The sequence below is a fragment of the Trichogramma pretiosum genome, unplaced genomic scaffold, assembly GCF_000599845.2.
Source record: "Trichogramma pretiosum strain Unisexual culture from Peru unplaced genomic scaffold, Tpre_2.0 scaffold1, whole genome shotgun sequence".
In the NCBI taxonomy this organism is placed as follows: Eukaryota; Metazoa; Arthropoda; class Insecta; order Hymenoptera; family Trichogrammatidae; genus Trichogramma; species Trichogramma pretiosum.
Genome location: NW_019641703.1, coordinates 3,489,231 through 3,507,743, shown reverse-complemented (window position 1 = coordinate 3,507,743; position 18,513 = coordinate 3,489,231). Strand labels below are relative to the sequence as shown.

Below are 18,513 nucleotides of genomic sequence, written 5' to 3'. Positions count from 1 at the left end.
TGTATATGAGAATTAAAATAATAAATTGTCCGTGAATATAATACCAAAAATATTTTTCATTATCTATAGCATCTATAGCATCTATCAAATTATAATACTCGTTTGAAACTTTAAATAAAAGCAACTAAAATTCGACAATCACTAATTATTGCACAACATTGCGCAAGTGTTCAATGGCTTGTAAATGACCTATAAACTTTTGAAAAAAATCAAATTCTAAAATAAATTGAAATAGCATTCCCTTTTTTATTCATACAATAATAATAATACAACATACATAGTTGGGATATTATATTCTTATTTTATATAATATTTAACCATTTTAAACAGGAAGGTACAAGCATAATGGTAAGAGATAATACAAAAATTAATTTACACGCATAATTAAATCACTTAGACCGGACATAATTTCAAATTAACGTTAAGGAACTTTCAAGATATCAGTTACATGGTACATGATGAATAGTATTAGAATATTTCTTGAGTTGTAATACTAAGCTTATTGATGAAAAGCACATCGATACTTTTTTTTCTGAGACAATTAAAATGCGCCCAGTCAAAATTTTTTGATGCTTTTCGATATTGTTTTATTAATTAAAATTGATATATTTTGGCTAATTCCATCCATCAAGTTGATATAAGAACATTTACATGTACTTCGAGCTTTTGACAAAACATAAGATATATCATTGCTAAAAACAACCGATTTTATTTTTATTTAAAGAGTCAAATATTTCAACGAATAAGATTATGCAAATACATACCAATGATAATTAACGATGATGCCAAAATCTATATGCTTCGATGTCGTGAAAGAAAGTATCACTGGACACAAAATAATACTTACGGGCACTACTACGCATCGAATATCGCAATGTACATCGACTAAATGAGACTTTATAAATTAGAAATTGTTCTAACAACAGCATATGGTTTCTAGGGTCTCGAGTACATTGAGCTTTTGAACGACAGCTTTTGGGGGGAAAAAACGCAAGCACGTATGTTTCGATATATTTAATAGACGTAGGTAACATTTAATCCTGCACACTGCACATTCAGTCCCCGTTATAATCGCATCTGCGCGCGTTTCAATGAAATGAATTAAAAACCTCTCTCGACAATTATTATTACGCCCCCTGGAATTTTTATTTTTCGGCTATGATGCAGCGCGTCTACTTGCCGAAACAAGACACCGCGTTGAATGCGCACTGCCGCCAATAATTTCGTTTGCGTTGCAAATCATCGATGTCGGCCTGGCTGCGAAGACGCTTGACAAATCGCCGACCTACGAGAAAATTCAATAAGTCTCTTTCCACTGCAGCCGATGATCCATCGTCCTCGCCTCCCACCATCTGTAACTGGAGATGGAAAGAAAAAATTACTCAAGTTTATTAACTTTTTTTTTTGTCGAGCGTCAAATATAACAATATCGGGAGAGAGAGAGAGAGTTTGTTTTATCAAAAGCCCCCGCGGCGACACGGTGTGAATTTTTTTCTCGGGAGCATCTCTTGTTATTTAACTATTGAAAAAAGAAAATAATTATAGGATCTTATATTACGCAAAAGGATTGCTTTTCGCGTATCTGCGATGCATCGTGCGATTGATTTTCACAATGACGCATGAGCACAGACGTACAACTAAACGCCATACTGTATTACCGAAAAAATTAGTTTCAGCTTCGTTGCATTCAATAAAAATTTTATTTGTTTTACTTCGAAATTCAAACTCATTTTACTTTGATTATTTGTAGTAGTAAACTTGAATATCAGTAAAAAAAACTCAATTTATCATCTAATCATTGAAAATCTAAAAATAATTTATTTATTTTGCTTACAATTCTTTGATAATTCTTAAAATAATATTATTTTGCAATAAATATGGTATTACCTGGTAAAATTATTTATATCATTAATGTAACAAGTACACGAATTGTTCTCGAGGGAAATTTGGGATGTATCGATGTGAACTTTTATCAACTTGTCACAGACGCACCGTAATAACTTGATTTATTTATTGATCGTATGAAAATCGTATGATTGTAAATAAAATGAGTCAATCAAGCTTGAAAAATGCACACGACTCTATTACTGCTTCTAGAAATGAGAAGACAGTTCTCGAATTCGATAAGAAAAAGTAACGTCAATTCACGTTTTTATGCACGAAGTACAAAAATCTACAATCGGAAGATGACTTTTCATTAACAAACGTATTTGCGAACAAGAAGTGAGAGCGAAGAATATTTCTCGCTTGCGACACGCGACGAACTTTTTTATCTAATAAAAACACACTGTGTATTATAATATATCTGAAGCCATATATATTAATTCTGCAAATGACATCATTTTACCACTATCAAAAATGCCGTCCGACCGTTAATACCGTCGGCATTGTCCAGCGCAGTTATATAATTTACCGTGATTGTCAATATTTGGCAGCGAGGAAAGACTAAACCGAACGACGGTATAGCTATGTGCGTATAGACCGTGAAAATTGAGTTTACCTACGAGTATTTAATGAAATATTAATTCCAGTGTCTTTTTCGTCCAAACCGTTTAGCTTATCTTTCCGCGATACATTGGCGTTTCGTGTGTATTTTTACGTATCAAGGACGTAACCGCGTTCGAGCTGTGAAAACAGATAAAGGGCACTTGATAAGGAAATAAAGAAGGACTACCAACGTGAGAGAGAGGGTGAAATACCAGTTATTGCGGAGCAAATTTGTGCGATATCACTTGTTGATGTTGATTTAATGAAGTTAAGATATTCATTCATCAAACAGCCGCCCGTGAATGTATTTTTTCCACACACGTCCGTTCCATATGTTCAATAATCGAGCGATAAATAAACAAAAAAAAAACCATTCAATAAACAATGATCGGGGCGAATATTTTTTATAATCTCGATCCTCGCATTGGCAGCATGTGTCCGTTACGTATCGTCAGTTTTTTCTTTTTGCATTGTGTGCCACTGGACTTATTTAGACCTTCGAGAGAATCTTACAAAAAGCTTTGACGTCATCGCAATCAGACATATGAGAAATCTACATTAATACGCAGACGTGTGTTGTACAAGCGCAGCGAGACCAAGAGAGAGAGAGAGAGAGAGAGAGAGAAACACGTAGAAAATGAAATCAGAGAAAGTGCAAACGGAAACTACAATCAATGGATGCAGACGCGGTCATATACCAATGTGTGTATGTGTATAAACCGATGTCAAAGGTATGTTTAGCGCGTGTAATGCGGGGGGCGGCGTTCTCGAGCGAGGGCAGTAGTATTTTATTGCAGCTTGTTGCAGATTTATCCTCTCGATATCGAGAGCGAGAGAGAGAGCGAAAAAAAAATTGAGTTAAGAAAATGAAAAAAAAAAAAAAAGAAAAACGAGTAAATAATTTTAACGATTCGTTTTTCCGAGAAAAATTATATACTTTATCCGTACGCACGTTGATGGACGATGGATTATTAAATGACTCATTTTCGGAAAAATTTTCCTCGATAATCCCTGAGAGAGTATTATCCGCTTCTTCTTTTTTTTTTATTCTTTTTGATTTCGCAAAAAGGGCACAGCAGCTCTGTCGCTAATTTGAGCGGCAAAAACGCGGGTATACGTATTCATATATTTTCGCCCCGAGGTACGATACGCTCGATGCAAAAATTATTTATCAAACGTATCGTGTTAGAAAGCAATTGTAATTAACGAAATACACCGCGTTACATAATACATAATACGCATGTGCCCCAGCCGTTTATAATCTATCAATTGCGTTTCAATACGACATTAATAGTACCGTATTGTGATTACCAACTTACATTAAGTCCGTTCATTAACGCCTCTTTGTCACCGGCTGGCAGAGCGGCAGTCCAGTCGATGAAAACAACGAGGGCGATTATCGTGCATACGACCAATTTCAGCAGCATCGTACCGACAGATCTGAAAAAAAGTAAAGCAAAAAAATAGGGAATGCGTAAAATCGTAAAATTAATGATTGTTTTATAAGACAAATTACCGAGACGCGCGCGCGTCATTTGGGGCCACGAGTCGATTTTTCGAGCTTGTTCCATCGAATATCATTGCCGTATCACAGAATTACCATTCATTAATAAAACTCGCGGACGGAGATGCAAACAGAAGAATCGTGAAAAATTTACAGATAAAAAAGATCACTTTGTAGTGTGCATCATAACCATGTATCCGTTCAATGGATTATAAAATTTTATTAAAAACGAAGACTGCAAAAGGCGTTGCTTCGCGCATGAGCTTTTTCTACATCGCGAATCAATATAGATTCAATCGGATATTCATCAAAGGTTTCGAAATTCAAAGAAAATTTAAAAAAAAAAAAAATTATTATCGATATATCAAGCCCTAGCCACCACCCGCGGGGAAAATCTCGTTTGACATATGAACTGACGTTCGATTTTTTTTTTTTTTTTAATGAAAATTGTAAAAGTAAAAAAGCAGTTGAATCTGTCGATTCCCCATGTTAAATTATCTAACAAAATACTTAATTAACTCCTTAAGGGCAAGCGGCAGAAGAAAGGCATCGTGAAAAGTTTACGACGACCAACACTGCTACAAGCACGCGCAGGCGAAAGTACCATTTATGAGGGCAGGATCATAAAGTTCGTCCTATAAATATATATCTTTAAACGGTAGGTTGCCCGTAGACATGTAGAGTTTGAGAAATAACCCGCGCGCCTCTAAGGTATGTTTTATATACAAATATACCCTATAGTGTATATCGCGCGCCCGCGTAAGTTTAAGCGTCGATCGTTTTTCTCATCCTTCATATATAAGAAGAAGATCGTTGTTGGCGGTGGCTGCGGGAGCTTTTTTCATTCTTAAATTTTCTCTCTTCGCTGCATCGAGCTCGCTGCAACGACGGCACGCGCGCACCGCGAGATTCAACAAATAAAGAGCTTCGCTTATATAGGGGTATATTTTTCTTTACACGGTTTAATCTCGGTTCGCTACTTATTTATGATCGCGCTCGCAAGCTCTCTCTTTCTCTCTCTACGGCGAGAAAAGAAACAACTGCTTGTTTGATTATATGAAGTCGTAGAGAGAGAATCTAAGTGCAAGTATACAAGAAATGATTGATTGAGTTACATTCAATACGGTATCGAGGAAAACAATCAGTGCAGGTGACATTTTTCTCGACGATCGTAGCAAAAAATCGGTCGGTGCAGCATTCATCAAATTGATGTTTCTTCGCTGTTCAATGTTGAGCAATGTGATTTCACTTATTTAAAGGGAGAACATTTCTTCTCGTCCGAATGTCAGTATTTTTAGTTCGACATCAATAAAATCTATTCCACTCGATTTTCTTTTTAAATTATTTTGGAAGCTTTATATATTTGAATTTATTATTATGGTATCGTGCAATTTTACGAGGATTTCGAACATAAAATTTTCCAAAAAAGTTATCGATTGTCAGTATCAATTATCCAAAATATATCAGGACAAATTTATGATGTTACTCCGGCATACGACCCGATAAATCAGAATAATAAAAATCAACATATTCAATTCCAGACTTTATATGCTTGCCCTAAACAGTCAAAGCTCGCGCATCGAGAATAAAATGTATATTACAATTCAAGAAACGTATTCAACTGTAGTAACTTTTATTTATAGGGTTCTCAAAAGCTCATATCATAACGAAGACTCGCATAAGTAGATTTCTTTTGTTCCATTTTATAATATTTATAAAATAAACAACTTTCGAACCGATAATAGACAATATAATTTTTCTTTTCAAAAATTTATGATTTTATAAATTCTTAGCGATTAATTTATCGTATAACTCAATTAAAATCAAGTAACTTCACATTATAGTACGAGAAAGTAAAAAAATTGTTACATCTAAAAAAAAGTAGGACTCACCTTGCTTCAACAACCGAGTGTGCGAAACGATACCGAAACTGCTAAATCTGACAAGTGGTTGCGATCCGGTCGTAGGGGACAAGCGGATAAGCGATTGCGGGACAGGCCAAGCAATCTCCCAATAAAATGATCCGTGAAGAGTCTTCGAGATAATCGGCAAAGCGAGCAATCGCTATATATAAGTATCGATATCTTTATCGAAGGCGAGAAACGCGACGAAAGCTCCTATCTCTCGCGACTCTTCCTCGTCAACTTGTGTCGCAAGGGTGTCTAAACGTCAATGTGGCCGAGCTTGCAAGCATGCGACTACTTTATATCTTACGCGGCAAACTATATAGCGCATATAATCCAGCGCGTTTCGAGCCGAGCCAGCTACGCTGGTGGTGGGGGCGGTTGGCAGCGGTGGCTGCTGCTGCTGCTGCTGCGACGACGACGATGGAGGAGGAGGTAAAAAGTGGTGAATCGCATGTATAGCAGCATGTGCGACGTGCGCGGCGACTACTTGTGTGCTGCTGCTGCTGCTGCTGCTACTGCTCTTTGATGTTGGGTGGGAAAATTCTTTTTGTTGCGCGCACATAAGCGCGCACCTGACTGAATGACTGACTGAATGCAGAGAGAGAGAGGGTTGAAAAAGATAGAGAATAAAATTGTTTTTCCCCATGATGGGCTGGGAGACGTATTGTATTTCCCTTGTCCGCGAATAACTAATTCGCTAAAAAAGATTGAAAAATAGCTGCTGCTGCTGCTGTGCAATGTCACTCTGAAAAGTTCGTAATAAAAAATTAGACCAAACATTTCATAATAATTTTCATGGTTGAATCTTTTACGATTCAGTAATAATTAAAATATCATTACTGTTTTCAAATAAAAACACTCGATGTATCGTACGAATTCTGTCCACTTATTCGAGTAAAAATTTTATCATATTTTTTAAGCTAGGTCGATTCAAATTAAACTCTATACGAGTATGCAAGACGCGCACACATTCTTTTGTCACGTCAGGCTTGAAAAACTCATAAGTATTTTTTTTTATTCTGCTTACGACGCTACGCGCGGACTCGCGCTTGCATTTTTCAAATCGGATCTAATGATGAGAATATGAAAAAAAATGTTCATACGTACGCTACTCAAGAAGTCTCACGCTGTTTCGAATCTCACCTTACATTTCATTTTCACGCCCGGTATTCAAATGTAACGCGTCAATAGCGAGACGATTATGGATTATGATATCAATGAATGCGCGCGCCCCGAGGTACGATGATGAAAAATCTTCGAGTGGAATCTGGTTAAGTATTTGCGAGCGAGGTATACATATGCACACGTGTGGGTGTGTGCGTCGTGTACTTCGCACGGAAAATTGAAAATTACTGTTTGCACGATTACTATCGCACTAATGTATATCCTCTGAATGGGGGGGAAGGCGCGACGCGTCGCAGCAACTTCTAAATACAGGAAAGCAGAGTCGCAATTATTCGTCGCTCGCGGAATATACACACACACACACAAATACGTAAATACACTTGCCGCCTGTATATAGTCTCGGTGCGGCGCGTGCAATTTTCCTCTGGCAAAGTGTTGGCGCTTAATTATAAGCTATAATTCGGATTAAAGGCAACGCCAATGCGATTTCGAAGCGTCGGATTGCGACGAATCATTTCAATTATAGATATATTGTGTCGATACAGCGCAAGACAGCAGCCCATTGTCCGAAAATCATGAAATTTTCTTTTGAACTCGACGCGTGCGAGGGAAAATCAAATTTTCCACGGAGTTACCAGCGATTCTTCGTGAATAATGCGTATTAATTCTACAATGTTTCTACTTCAGCAAAAGTTGCTAAAAACTCGACATGCGATTTTTAATACTGGAGTAAGTTAAAAACTTAATAAATTTATTGGGTCTCGGTGGGCGAAGAAAAAAAAATTAGTGATATTCAATCATTCTATTTTTCTATCTAGTAAGAATCGCACTGACGTGACAATTGGAAAGTAACTGTCTTCATTTCTAAAAGTATTTTATCTTTTACGTAAACGTCAGAGAGTATGCCTGAGTGATCGAGTATTATTGTATAATTCACCTCGTAAAATGAAAAAAATCTATTTTGATATTTCTATGTGAGTAATAATATTTAAATTTTTTTCGCACGTGTCACATGCTTTACTTTATACTTTTAATGTTATAAAAATAAAATCTAATAATTGATGAATTTATTTTGGTAGTATGGTATCATAAAAACTCAACGATTTTCAAAATATTCAAATCGATTAAAGTCAGTATCATTATTAAGTAACCCTAATGATGTGCCGAAAAATATCGATTGCTTGATAATTAACTTGCTCGTAATTTGAAGTTTTTTTTATGTAGAATTTATAAAGCTCCCCTCAAGGAGAAATATGCAAAGATATATTGTGTTACGAATACAAAAGTAAATTTTAATCTTCAGGTAGCACGTCACACTCAAATATTATAAATATTCTAGAAAAATTAAGAGATTTATGTATTTTTACACGTTGCAAAAATATTATAAACATTAAATTCAAAATAAACATAGATCATGCTAATTAATCCAAGTTTCAGGCAGCTTCCATCTCATGTTGGACTAATCTATGGACGAATGTAGAGCTTTCACTTGTAAAGAGACAAGATTGACTCCGCCCACTGGTGACACATACGCACATAATGCGTGCGTCAACGCGTTCTCTCATAAAAACGCTTTACTCCGATTATCGGGTACTATTTGACAGAACGAAAATTTAAAAAAAACAAAAGCTTCGACTAATCTCTCTGATGGGACTATTAAATAACTGGGTAAATGTGTATTTTCCAACAGTAAAAAGCTGCAAATTCAATGTTCAATTCGAAGAACATGAAATGAAACATGAAAGACTACATATTGATGTCTCTCATTACGCAAGTGTCGTTTCATTTGTAAGCTGTTTCAAGGCCCAAAATTAATGGACCTAATATACCTCCTAATATACAACGGTACTTATGCAAAGATTGAGTGATTTGGAGGGGTGGAACCCTTCATACTCTTCTTAAATCAAAGTTCGATCAAGTTTCGCAAAAAAGAATGTTTAAGGGTCTGGTTTCATCATTTCTTTGAAGTTAAAAAAAGTAAGAGTTTGAGAACGCATATCATCTGTCCATCCTTATATCCATCCGTACCTAATGAAGAATTATTAAAATTGAATAGTTTTCATCGAACCACCAGATCAGAAATAACGTTCTAGAAGTTTGAGCTTTGTACATTTGATTCGTTGACGCAAGCTCCCTCTGTACAGGAGTCGCTGAAGAATAAAGCTCGAGAGCTTTCAAAGTTCTATCCTGCAAGGCTCCGTCGGTATATTGCCTTTGGAGCTTAATCAATTTTCTCGAACAGGAGGATTGATCAATAGTCTTTCTGTAAAATACTTCAAAAAGCTTATAATTGTTATTCATAATAATATTAGGGAAGCTGATGCGTATGAAGATATGATGAATGAAAGAAAGTCTGTTCATTTGAATGATTTTTGGTTCATTAGAAGATAGCGATAGAATTACCAGTTTATAAGATATATATTTCTACCGTAATGTTGAAATATTCATTTACAGTTTTTTAGAATTTGTAAGAACTCATACCACATTATTTATTGTTAATTATTATTAATCATGAAGTAGCCCTATATTTTTTTCTCCATTCATGAGTACTAAAATGAAATGTTCGTTGTCAAGTTATATAACAAATTATAAATAGATTTAACGATATTATTATGATTGAAACTTGAAGAACATTTTCAGATTTACATCATTTTACATTTATGTCATACCGATGTTGAATACTCTGCCAAGTGAGAGCGATGCGTTTATTATAATGTTATATAAAATAATTTACCGGTGGAAACATTTCCAAAATTGATGCAACCAGTGTAAATAAAACGAATAACATTTCTTTACATGGAATTACATTGTAAGGTGAAAATATTTCTTATCCTGACTTATAAAATCTAAAACGCATGTTTTGGGTCACGCAGTAGGTGGCTAAGTATAATACTCGAAGAAGCATTTAGATTTCTAGTGTTTTATTTTTTCTCACTTAGATAGAGGTCGTTGTGTTGATATCGGTGGATAACACCGCTTCTATACAATATATATAGTATTATATTAAATTCCGACAGGTTGTACACGTAAATCTATACATCTTATTTTAAAAAGTCTTGATTGATTTCTACTGTTGGTAGACGTCAATTGAATTTTATCGTTCAGGCTACCGTGGTTCGATAGAAAAAAAGTAAGGAGAACGAGTCGAGAAATATGATCATAATATTACGAAATCCACCGTAAATAAGAATATTGCGGAGTTTCAACTAATCTATAAATACTCGTTTTTTTCACAAATCAATAGATCTTCTTGTTGTCCGTGGACTTTGATACCATTTAATTGTGTTGACAATCGTGTAGATATAAATATAGGGTAAATCATCTGACCTTCGTTCATTAGTACTATAGAATTTACTTAATGAATTAAAATATAATGTCCTTTTATCATTTATAATATCTTAAATTTATGGACCAGGCTTTGAAATATTTCATAAGCCTATTACTATCTAAGAACATTCTGGGGGCACTAACTCGAATACAGGTTATTACGAGTTTGACTGCGATGCCGTATAGCGTCGTTTTGATCCTTGAATAAAGAATCGAGGACTGTAATATCATACAATATGATTATTGCCTATATCTTGAGCATGCATTTTTTTATAATTTTATCTACTTGGTTTTATTTTATTGAAATTTTAAAAATTCCTTACTACATAATAATGTGCATTACTTCGATAATTTAGCTTAACGTTTTTTGTATATTCTGTAAAATTTTAAAAATTATTCATGAGAAAATTAGACCTCTAAACTATTTTGAAATGTTTCCAATGTTGATATGTTTCTCGGAAAATTGCTTTCATCTTATTCACTGATTACACAAACTATGGCTCAATGCTAAGAAAATTGTCTTTTGAAAAATAAGCGTGGTTACCTTCAAAGTAAGCCTCTCGAGATTAGTAGAAAAACGAAGGATTTTCATTTGTTTTAGCATAGATTTTTTTGTAAAAATCGGATAGCATAATATGAAAACATGGGTACTTCCGATTAGTAATGGGAAATTTAATAAAATATCGTAAAATTTTCATCGCACATTGAGATAAGTATTTGCATACTTGTAAAAATGAGTCAGATTAAAATAATCGAGAATATTGACCCAGAGTCGTGGAGCTTATTTAAAAAATAAGTATTAATTTCTCAATTAATGAGCATGCTTAAAGCATAGCAAAAAATTGACCCGACAAACTACATTTTTTTATAACTATTGTTTAAGTGTATCTTATTGATTCGAATGACTTGAAGAAAAAATCGGTATCAAATAACTCGTCTGTAGAAAAAGTATTTCACAGATGTTCAATTCGTAATTTTTTTTCGCTTATTTAATTTGAGAAATTAAAAATTTGCTTTAAAAAAGTTGATTGCGAACGGAGCTTATAACTTATTGATTCATCTAATTTCTGAGACTTACATTGCGAAAATCATTTTTGAACTTGTTTGTTTACGGGTGTACAAGAGCAAACGATAAACTCCCAAAGCAATCTTTTTCATCGCAACTTCGTAGTAAATTAATGAAGCGGGAGAGACCTATAGTGTAAACTTAGAACAAAATTATAGGTGGTATGCTGCTGCTTTACTTTATGCGATGCATTTTTACTCGACGTTCGGAAAAAAACGTACGATCGGCGGCGGCTCTTTACGCACGAGATAATAATGACCATTGTTTTACTTAAATTTTCCTTTTTTTTTTTTAACTCTCGTGCAACATTAATTCCATTGCGTTGTGGATGAAAACTTTTACCCGGTTCGCAGCATCCAAAAAATAGCCTTTTTTGTAAATGCATCGTATGAATTTAATTAGCATCACACATTCGCGCCTTTCCGATTGGAGCACCACAAGCGTATAACTATACAATTTATTTCCAAGTGTCAACTAATTGGGTTGAAATGGGAAACTATTAACAATATACTGAATGATACTATTACACAAAAACGTCGGCGTTGCATATGTAGCGCCGAGTTACAAGAAGATAATTTAATTAAGCTAATAATGCAATTATTGCACTACGACCTTTCTCACTCACGCGCAAGTATAGTACGTATGAGCATAACTAATGTGTTCGCACAGGTAAAGAACCGATGAAACATAGCGAAGATTTTCCCTTTTCCGACACCAACGCAAACTCGATGACGCTCGAATAGCGATTGCATGCGGGACCTGGTAATCTACCCAAATAGAATGTCTCGAATTAACGTGCACACCGTTCGCAAGTACGGCACGTGTGTAAAATCGTTTCAAATCAGATCACCGCTGCAACTCGTCGCGTTCGCGCTAGTGCACATCAAAATTTTGCATCTACATAGTACGCGCGAGCGTATTTCGCGCCGGCTGTGAGCTTGTTTAGTCTGTAGCCGCCAAGAGTAGTAATGTCGCGCGCACTCCCACTTATATTTGCTCAAAAGTGTCTATATGTATATGTGCGTGTGCCTACGACGATCGACATGTATGTCATATAGCGCGGTGTGTATATGGAGAGCGCGAGCGCGGTGGTGTGGCGCGCTTATAAAGCCGAGAAAGCGCGCGCATGCGACACTAGCGTGGTATATAGGCATGCGGCATGGACGATCTCTGGCATATTGTACTGATCAGCATAGCATGAGGGAGGGCTTTAAAGCGCCTTCGAGTCGATCCTATGAATCCGCATCGTTATTACTTTTTCAACGTGAATTACCGTTAATCTATCTCGTCTCTTTCGATAAATAAAAGAGCCGATCGTCGACGCTGTTCTCAGCCGATCTCGATGAATTTTTATTTCATTACTTTTTAAATTGGATCATTAGATCGAGTGCGGTACACAATTTCTGTGCGGTTCAAAATGATATCAAGTAATCCCGATTTGATTTATCGAGAGATAGACGTCGCCCGTCGTTATTGAATTAGCTGGTACTACGAAAACTCAGTGGTAGCTGGAAAATTTCGAATACACTGGTGAAAATTTCATTCGCGCGGATAATATGGTTTTGAGTGGTCCGCATCCTGGATTCGCTGCAGTATTAATTATTATTTGTATGATTCACGGTCTGCTGGGCATGGCATTGAATGACGATTCCATGGATCCTTTGGACGTGCAGTTAGAAACTTATTCAAATGAAGAGCCTGTAAGTAAACTATTATTGTCATTATTATCAATTTGGATCAATTTTTAAAATTTCCATATCGCATAAATTATTTTTTATTTATTATATTCACACTGAAAAATCTAGTATTTCAAATTTAACACTCGAGGGTTTTCTTTCATTCTCGTCAAAATAAAATGTTTTATTAACCGAGGTACAATTAGTGTTTAATTTTTTGAAAAAATTTCAAATATCTTTTTTTTCTATTTCATAGACTGAAATATTCGTTCAAAATTTCCAAAATATTTTAGACAAATCTTTACGATTAAAGCACGTACTTATCGCAGATAAAACTTCCGCCTACGACAAATTAAAATTCCCAAATGTTTCGTTTTGAAACATCTTTTTTACAGTCCACGTACATTGCAAAGTAAAATAACCCAAATCAGTATACGAAATGAATAATAAGTAGATTTTTTCAAAATAAAATATCATTGTAAGTATAAACAAATTTCCTTCACTTTCAAACAGTACTTGCATTCTTTCGCGTGGTTTATAAATTATTTTGATGAATCTTAAGAAGTTAATGCAAGTAGTATTGTTGTACTTATCATTGGAAAAATCAACACGCAACTACATCTTATTGTAGCTGAGTAAATTGAAACTACTTCGTATATAAAGTAAAACTTAAAAGTATGCGATTAATTACTCTAAGTAACTTCCGTGGGTTGTAACGTCTAAAAATTTAATGAACATAAGTAAGAAACGAAATAAAACGTTAGAATCTGTTAAGACCTGAATGTGTTAATTCTTATTTAACTATGCTAATTAGAAAAATTTAAAGATCTATTTTCAATTTACGCTACTTCACTAAAATATAAGATATAAAAAAATTACCTGAGCGAGTAGTAGTTTTATAGTAGCATATAATTATCATATTATAGCGTAGTTTGTCTGTTCATTAATTAAGTATCTTCCATTTATCTAACAATAAACTTTACTATGCGGCAACATTACAATGAAACTATTTTGGGATTTTTACCCATTCATTTTGAAAACTGGAATCTATAATAAACTTTTAATAAAAAACCAACTAATAACTAAAATTAGAAAAAAATTTCTCGACTTACTCATTAAGTGTAAAGTGTGAAGTAGAGAAGCTAATTTTGTAAACATAATTGATACCTTTAACTATTACTTAACAATCGATGTAATAATTTTATGGTACACATAATTTACTTTTTCGATAGTAAAATTTTGTTTTTTTTCGTGACATCAGGTTTTATTAAAGCTTTTATCGTTTTCTTCATCAAGCCTTTGAAGTTATATTCGAAGTGGCTTAAAAATAAAACACAGGGAGATTATAACTTTGTTAAGCTTTCAATATACACGGATCATAGTGAGACGTTATAACTACCTTGGGGTCAAACGAACTAATTCTCTCCATGATTTTTTTCTATTTTATTCGGGCATTTGTTTCATAATCGATGTGTATTATAATCTCGATTATTAAGTTTTAATTTTATTCATTTTTCTACTGATCAAAGAGTGTAATTGAATATGGAATATCAAAAAAATAGGTTTCATTATGGCTTAGTAGGAATTTTTTTTTCCTTTCAGCGAGTTCTTCCGAAAAGAGCGGCTCTTTTACTGGACAAGCTACTGGTTGCGTTGCAAAAAGCTGTTGATAAGGATGAAATCGGAAAAGAAGGATCCAAGTCTTACGCGCGAATGCAATCAGATTTTCCCGATTTTCCAGAGTCACAAAAATTTTTATTAGCGGATGACAAAACGGTAAGCATTAGTTTAAGCTGCAATAGCGTCCATTAATAAGAAAATATAGTTTCATTAATGAGAAACAATGCCCAAAATTTTCATTGCAATGACAAGGACTAATAATTTCTCGTTTACATTTTTCTTCAGTTAGATATACTCAACAAATTTTGTAATTTTGATTGAATATTAAAATACCCTAGTAGACATTTTTTAACAGTTTTTAACCAACAAGATGATATCATTGCCGACAGTCTTTCTCTGATTTAAACAATTACTTTTACTTTGTTACTTGCAGATTTGCATTTAAATGTACTCGCCATCTAGTGGTGGCGGCTAAAAGTGATAATATTCTACTTAAAATAGTTGAAAACTGATTTCAATTTTACGAAACAAAAAAATGTTCAGTTTCAAGTCATTTAAAATACACTTAATATTTATATCATACTTTTTACAAAAAAATCGGTAAAAATAAGTCAATTAATGGTCACGTGTTTTGAAACATATTGAATGGTTATTTTAGTATCATCGAGTCATTATTATTAATTTTGAGCATTTCTACCAGGGTAATTGAATACACATATACACGTATATTAAATATTTAAAATTGCATAGTAGATATTGAAATTTATTCAAGCGAAAAATTCAAATTATATCCTTCCAGATGGATCTCCAGCGCCGTGGTCAAGCCAAGGGACGAGTTTACTGGCGTTGTTACTTCAACGCTGTTACGTGCTTCAAGAAAAAGTAGTGTTAATACTGCGGCACTGACATAAGACTGTGCGGCAACGGCAAGACTTTCTACATCGACTAATTCGGAATCAGAAAATTGAAAAAGCTCAAGTTTTTATGGCTTTTTTTAAAATCAACTTTAATCATTGATCTTCTATGCAAATTGTTTTTTCAAGTATAATATCATCATCTGGATATCATCCTACCGCACTGTTAAACTATAAAAATGATCTCAATCTACTAACAATTAAAAAAAATATCTCGTATTATTTAGTATTTCTAAGTTATTTTGTACATACTATGTGGAGATAGATTATAATTATTTAGCTGAAAATGAAACGATTTTTTGGACCTCTTTATTTCGCTAGGTACAAATATCATTTACTTTAACATTATTTTTAAAAAAACAGTATCACAAAAAGAATAATAAAATGTTATTTTTTTATTTTTCACGACGTTAATTTTGTAATTTCAACAAAACTCCAATCTAAAACTATAATCGAAAAACGTGTGTTTGCTTTTGCGTGCCGCGCGCAAGACCTTCATTATCGACGGGCAAAATGTTTACGCGTGTGTGCACGCGGCAGCCGCGCCGCCGCTATTCCCGGCGCGAGTTTTATCTACTGACGATTGGCCCCGCGCCGCGCGCGGCACGCAAATACAAAATATCAGCGACGGCTCGTGGCAACTTATTACACGAGTCTCGTTCGTTTTGATACGACAATCGCCGTTATCGATCGTTTTGCATAATTTTGTTAATTTGTAACACGTTTGATAAATCGAAACATCGCTTACGAAATATATCTTAATTTTTCGATAATACGCAAACGCATCCGACGTATATTTTCGAGGGAGAGAGAGAGAGAGAGAGAGAGAGAGAGAGAGCAGAGCGCGGCGGTTGTTGTTGTTGTAGCTGCTGCCTTGGACCTTGACATTTCGCACGGTTGCGGCGCCACCGATGAGAGTTTTTGGTTATGAGACAGTTTCGGGAATAACATTCACGCTGTGTTGTATAGAAGGAGAGTAAAGTGTAGGCTGCAGTCAACCCCGTGTACAGCGTTTCAGTTTTCACCCTGTATATTTACTAATTTATACTGTTGTCGCGCAAAGATCTGCGCGAGTTTTAGGTTAATAGTACGTTGAATTTGCATGCATAAGTTACCCTCGCTGCAAAGTTGACTTGTAAGCGGTGTTGTTTTCTTTCATTCAAAGTAGCGATAAGACTGCACGAAAATGACGAACTCTACGGATGAGTCTGCAGCCCCGAGCACCGAGAAGGCTGCCAACAATCCATTGGAACAGTTTGTTTTGTTAGCCAAAACCGCGAAAGGAGCTGCTGCTATTGAATTGATAAAGCAAGCCATGGAGACACCTGGTGTGAACGTATTTGGTGAACTCTTAGACATGCCTAATATTAAGGAACTAGAGCATGGCCCTCATGCGCCCTACTGGAACACACTCAATCTCTTTGCTTACGGTACTTATAAACAATATCTAGAACACAAAAGTGACTTGGTGGAATTGACGCCTGTACAGAAGAAAAAACTTCAACACCTCACCATTGTGTCTTTGGCGACCAAGTCCAAGTGTATACCGTACTCAGTTTTGCTCGAAGAGTTAGACATTAAAAATGTAAGGGACTTGGAAGACTTGATCATCGAAGCAGTGTACGCAGATATAATACATGGAAAGTTGGATCAAAAAAATTCACAATTAGAAGTTGACTATGCTGGCTTGGGGCGCGATGTCAGACCAGGCGATGCTGGAGCTGTTATTCAAACTCTTGCTGAATGGGGAGAAGCTTGTGATGATATTTTAAGTTGCATTGAAAATCAAGTTATGAAAGCTAATCGTAATAAAGTACAAGCTCTTCAACATAAGGAACAAATTCAACAAGAAGTTAGTTGATATTTTTTATAGTATTAAGTAAACTTAATTAAATAGATATTAGTTGAGATTGTTGATTTTATTATTTGAAAATAGGTTAACAATTTTAAGCATTAATTGAAAATTTTAAATTCTTAAAATTTGTATTAAAATAGATAGATTTTTAAATCAAATGTTAATTTTTTGATTTTATTTTATTTTTCTAGATTCTAAGACAGAAGAAGGTTATTTCATCAGTACCTGGTGGATCAATGCAAGATACAGATATGCTTGGCCCTAATTTATCGCTTATGCTCGAAGGTAACAGAGATGGAGACATGAAAAAAAAACCAAAAGGAAAAAGTCTTCGAGGAACTTCTAAATTCTGGAAAACATAAAAGCAGTCTAGTGTACGATTCTTGTACAAAAAACTGTATTTTTTAGTTATAAGAGAGAACTTTGATAAAACTATGAGGTACTGAAGTTAGATGCCTACCATCACATTAATTGTGATTATCTTTATTAGTATATCTAAAGCGTATAGAAATAAAACTTGTTTTTTAAATTGAAACCCATTATTCATTTAAATAAGAAAACAATTTAGTTTTTTCAATAATCTCATTTATAGTATAATTCTAGATTCTCTTATTATTGTTTTTGTTTTTTATTATTAAAACTTAAAGAAAGTTATGTGTTAAAGAGTAAAAATAATTGTATTGTTGAGATGATATTTACAAAGTCAGTTTTTTCAACTCGCCAATTTATAATTTTTATAGACTCTAATCATAAGTAACAAATAAAACCTTTATGATTTCAGTTCAAACTGCATGACAAAAAATAGGTTTTGATAATTAAAATAAATGAATTTATTAAAATTAATATCTGTAATATTATGCTTTATTGAAACAAAACTTTTACTTGGTTAGTATAACTTTGAACAATTTAATAAAAATATACAAAAACCATTATTTAACAAGTATAGTATTGCAGCTCAAATAAACGCAACATCAGTTGTCAAAAACTATTGTATCTTACACTTGTTACATTTGACAAAATTTAGTCAAAAAA

General features: G+C 34.3%; 3 protein-coding genes across 3 annotated transcripts; 2 read left to right on the top strand and 1 right to left on the bottom strand.

Moving 5' to 3' along the window:
* Positions 1 to 246: 246 nt before the first annotated feature.
* On the bottom strand, positions 247 to 6,196 carry LOC106655437 (prohormone-1-like). Its single transcript, XM_014375830.2, has 3 exons — positions 5,884 to 6,196; positions 3,807 to 3,927; positions 247 to 1,358 (listed from the first exon to the last, which is right to left on the bottom strand). Exons 2-3 carry the CDS (start codon positions 3,912 to 3,914, stop codon positions 1,173 to 1,175), a joined length of 294 nt encoding a protein of 97 aa, XP_014231316.1. The 5' UTR covers positions 3,915 to 3,927; positions 5,884 to 6,196; the 3' UTR covers positions 247 to 1,172.
* A 6,396-nt stretch (positions 6,197 to 12,592) lies between these two features.
* On the top strand, positions 12,593 to 15,782 carry LOC106655734. The gene is made up of 3 exons (XM_014376273.2): positions 12,593 to 13,116; positions 14,695 to 14,868; positions 15,512 to 15,782. The coding sequence occupies exons 1-3, from the start codon at positions 12,973 to 12,975 to the stop codon at positions 15,596 to 15,598; spliced, it is 405 nt and encodes a 134-aa protein (XP_014231759.1). The 5' UTR covers positions 12,593 to 12,972; the 3' UTR covers positions 15,599 to 15,782.
* A 711-nt stretch (positions 15,783 to 16,493) lies between these two features.
* Positions 16,494 to 18,466, top strand: LOC106654955 (COP9 signalosome complex subunit 7a). The gene is made up of 2 exons (XM_014375123.2): positions 16,494 to 17,478; positions 17,673 to 18,466. The coding sequence occupies exons 1-2, from the start codon at positions 16,813 to 16,815 to the stop codon at positions 17,841 to 17,843; spliced, it is 837 nt and encodes a 278-aa protein (XP_014230609.1). The 5' UTR covers positions 16,494 to 16,812; the 3' UTR covers positions 17,844 to 18,466.
* Positions 18,467 to 18,513: the final 47 nt, after the last annotated feature.

Bases quoted from the DNA above. Each gene is read 5' to 3' on its own strand.
- LOC106654955 (XM_014375123.2), top strand. From the start codon at position 16,813: ATGACGAACTCTACGGATGAGTCTGCAGCCCCGAGCACCGAGAAGGCT. The intron at 17,479-17,672 runs GTTAGTTGATAT...TTATTTTTCTAG, and splicing joins AGGAACAAATTCAACAAGAA to ATTCTAAGACAGAAGAAGGT.
- LOC106655437 (XM_014375830.2), bottom strand. From the start codon at position 3,914: ATGCTGCTGAAATTGGTCGTATGCACGATAATCGCCCTCGTTGTTTTC. The intron at 1,359-3,806 runs GTAAGTTGGTAA...TTCCATCTCCAG, and splicing joins CGTTAATGAACGGACTTAAT to TTACAGATGGTGGGAGGCGA.
- LOC106655734 (XM_014376273.2), top strand. From the start codon at position 12,973: ATGGTTTTGAGTGGTCCGCATCCTGGATTCGCTGCAGTATTAATTATT. The intron at 13,117-14,694 runs GTAAGTAAACTA...TTTTCCTTTCAG, and splicing joins CTTATTCAAATGAAGAGCCT to CGAGTTCTTCCGAAAAGAGC. The intron at 14,869-15,511 runs GTAAGCATTAGT...ATATCCTTCCAG, and splicing joins TATTAGCGGATGACAAAACG to ATGGATCTCCAGCGCCGTGG.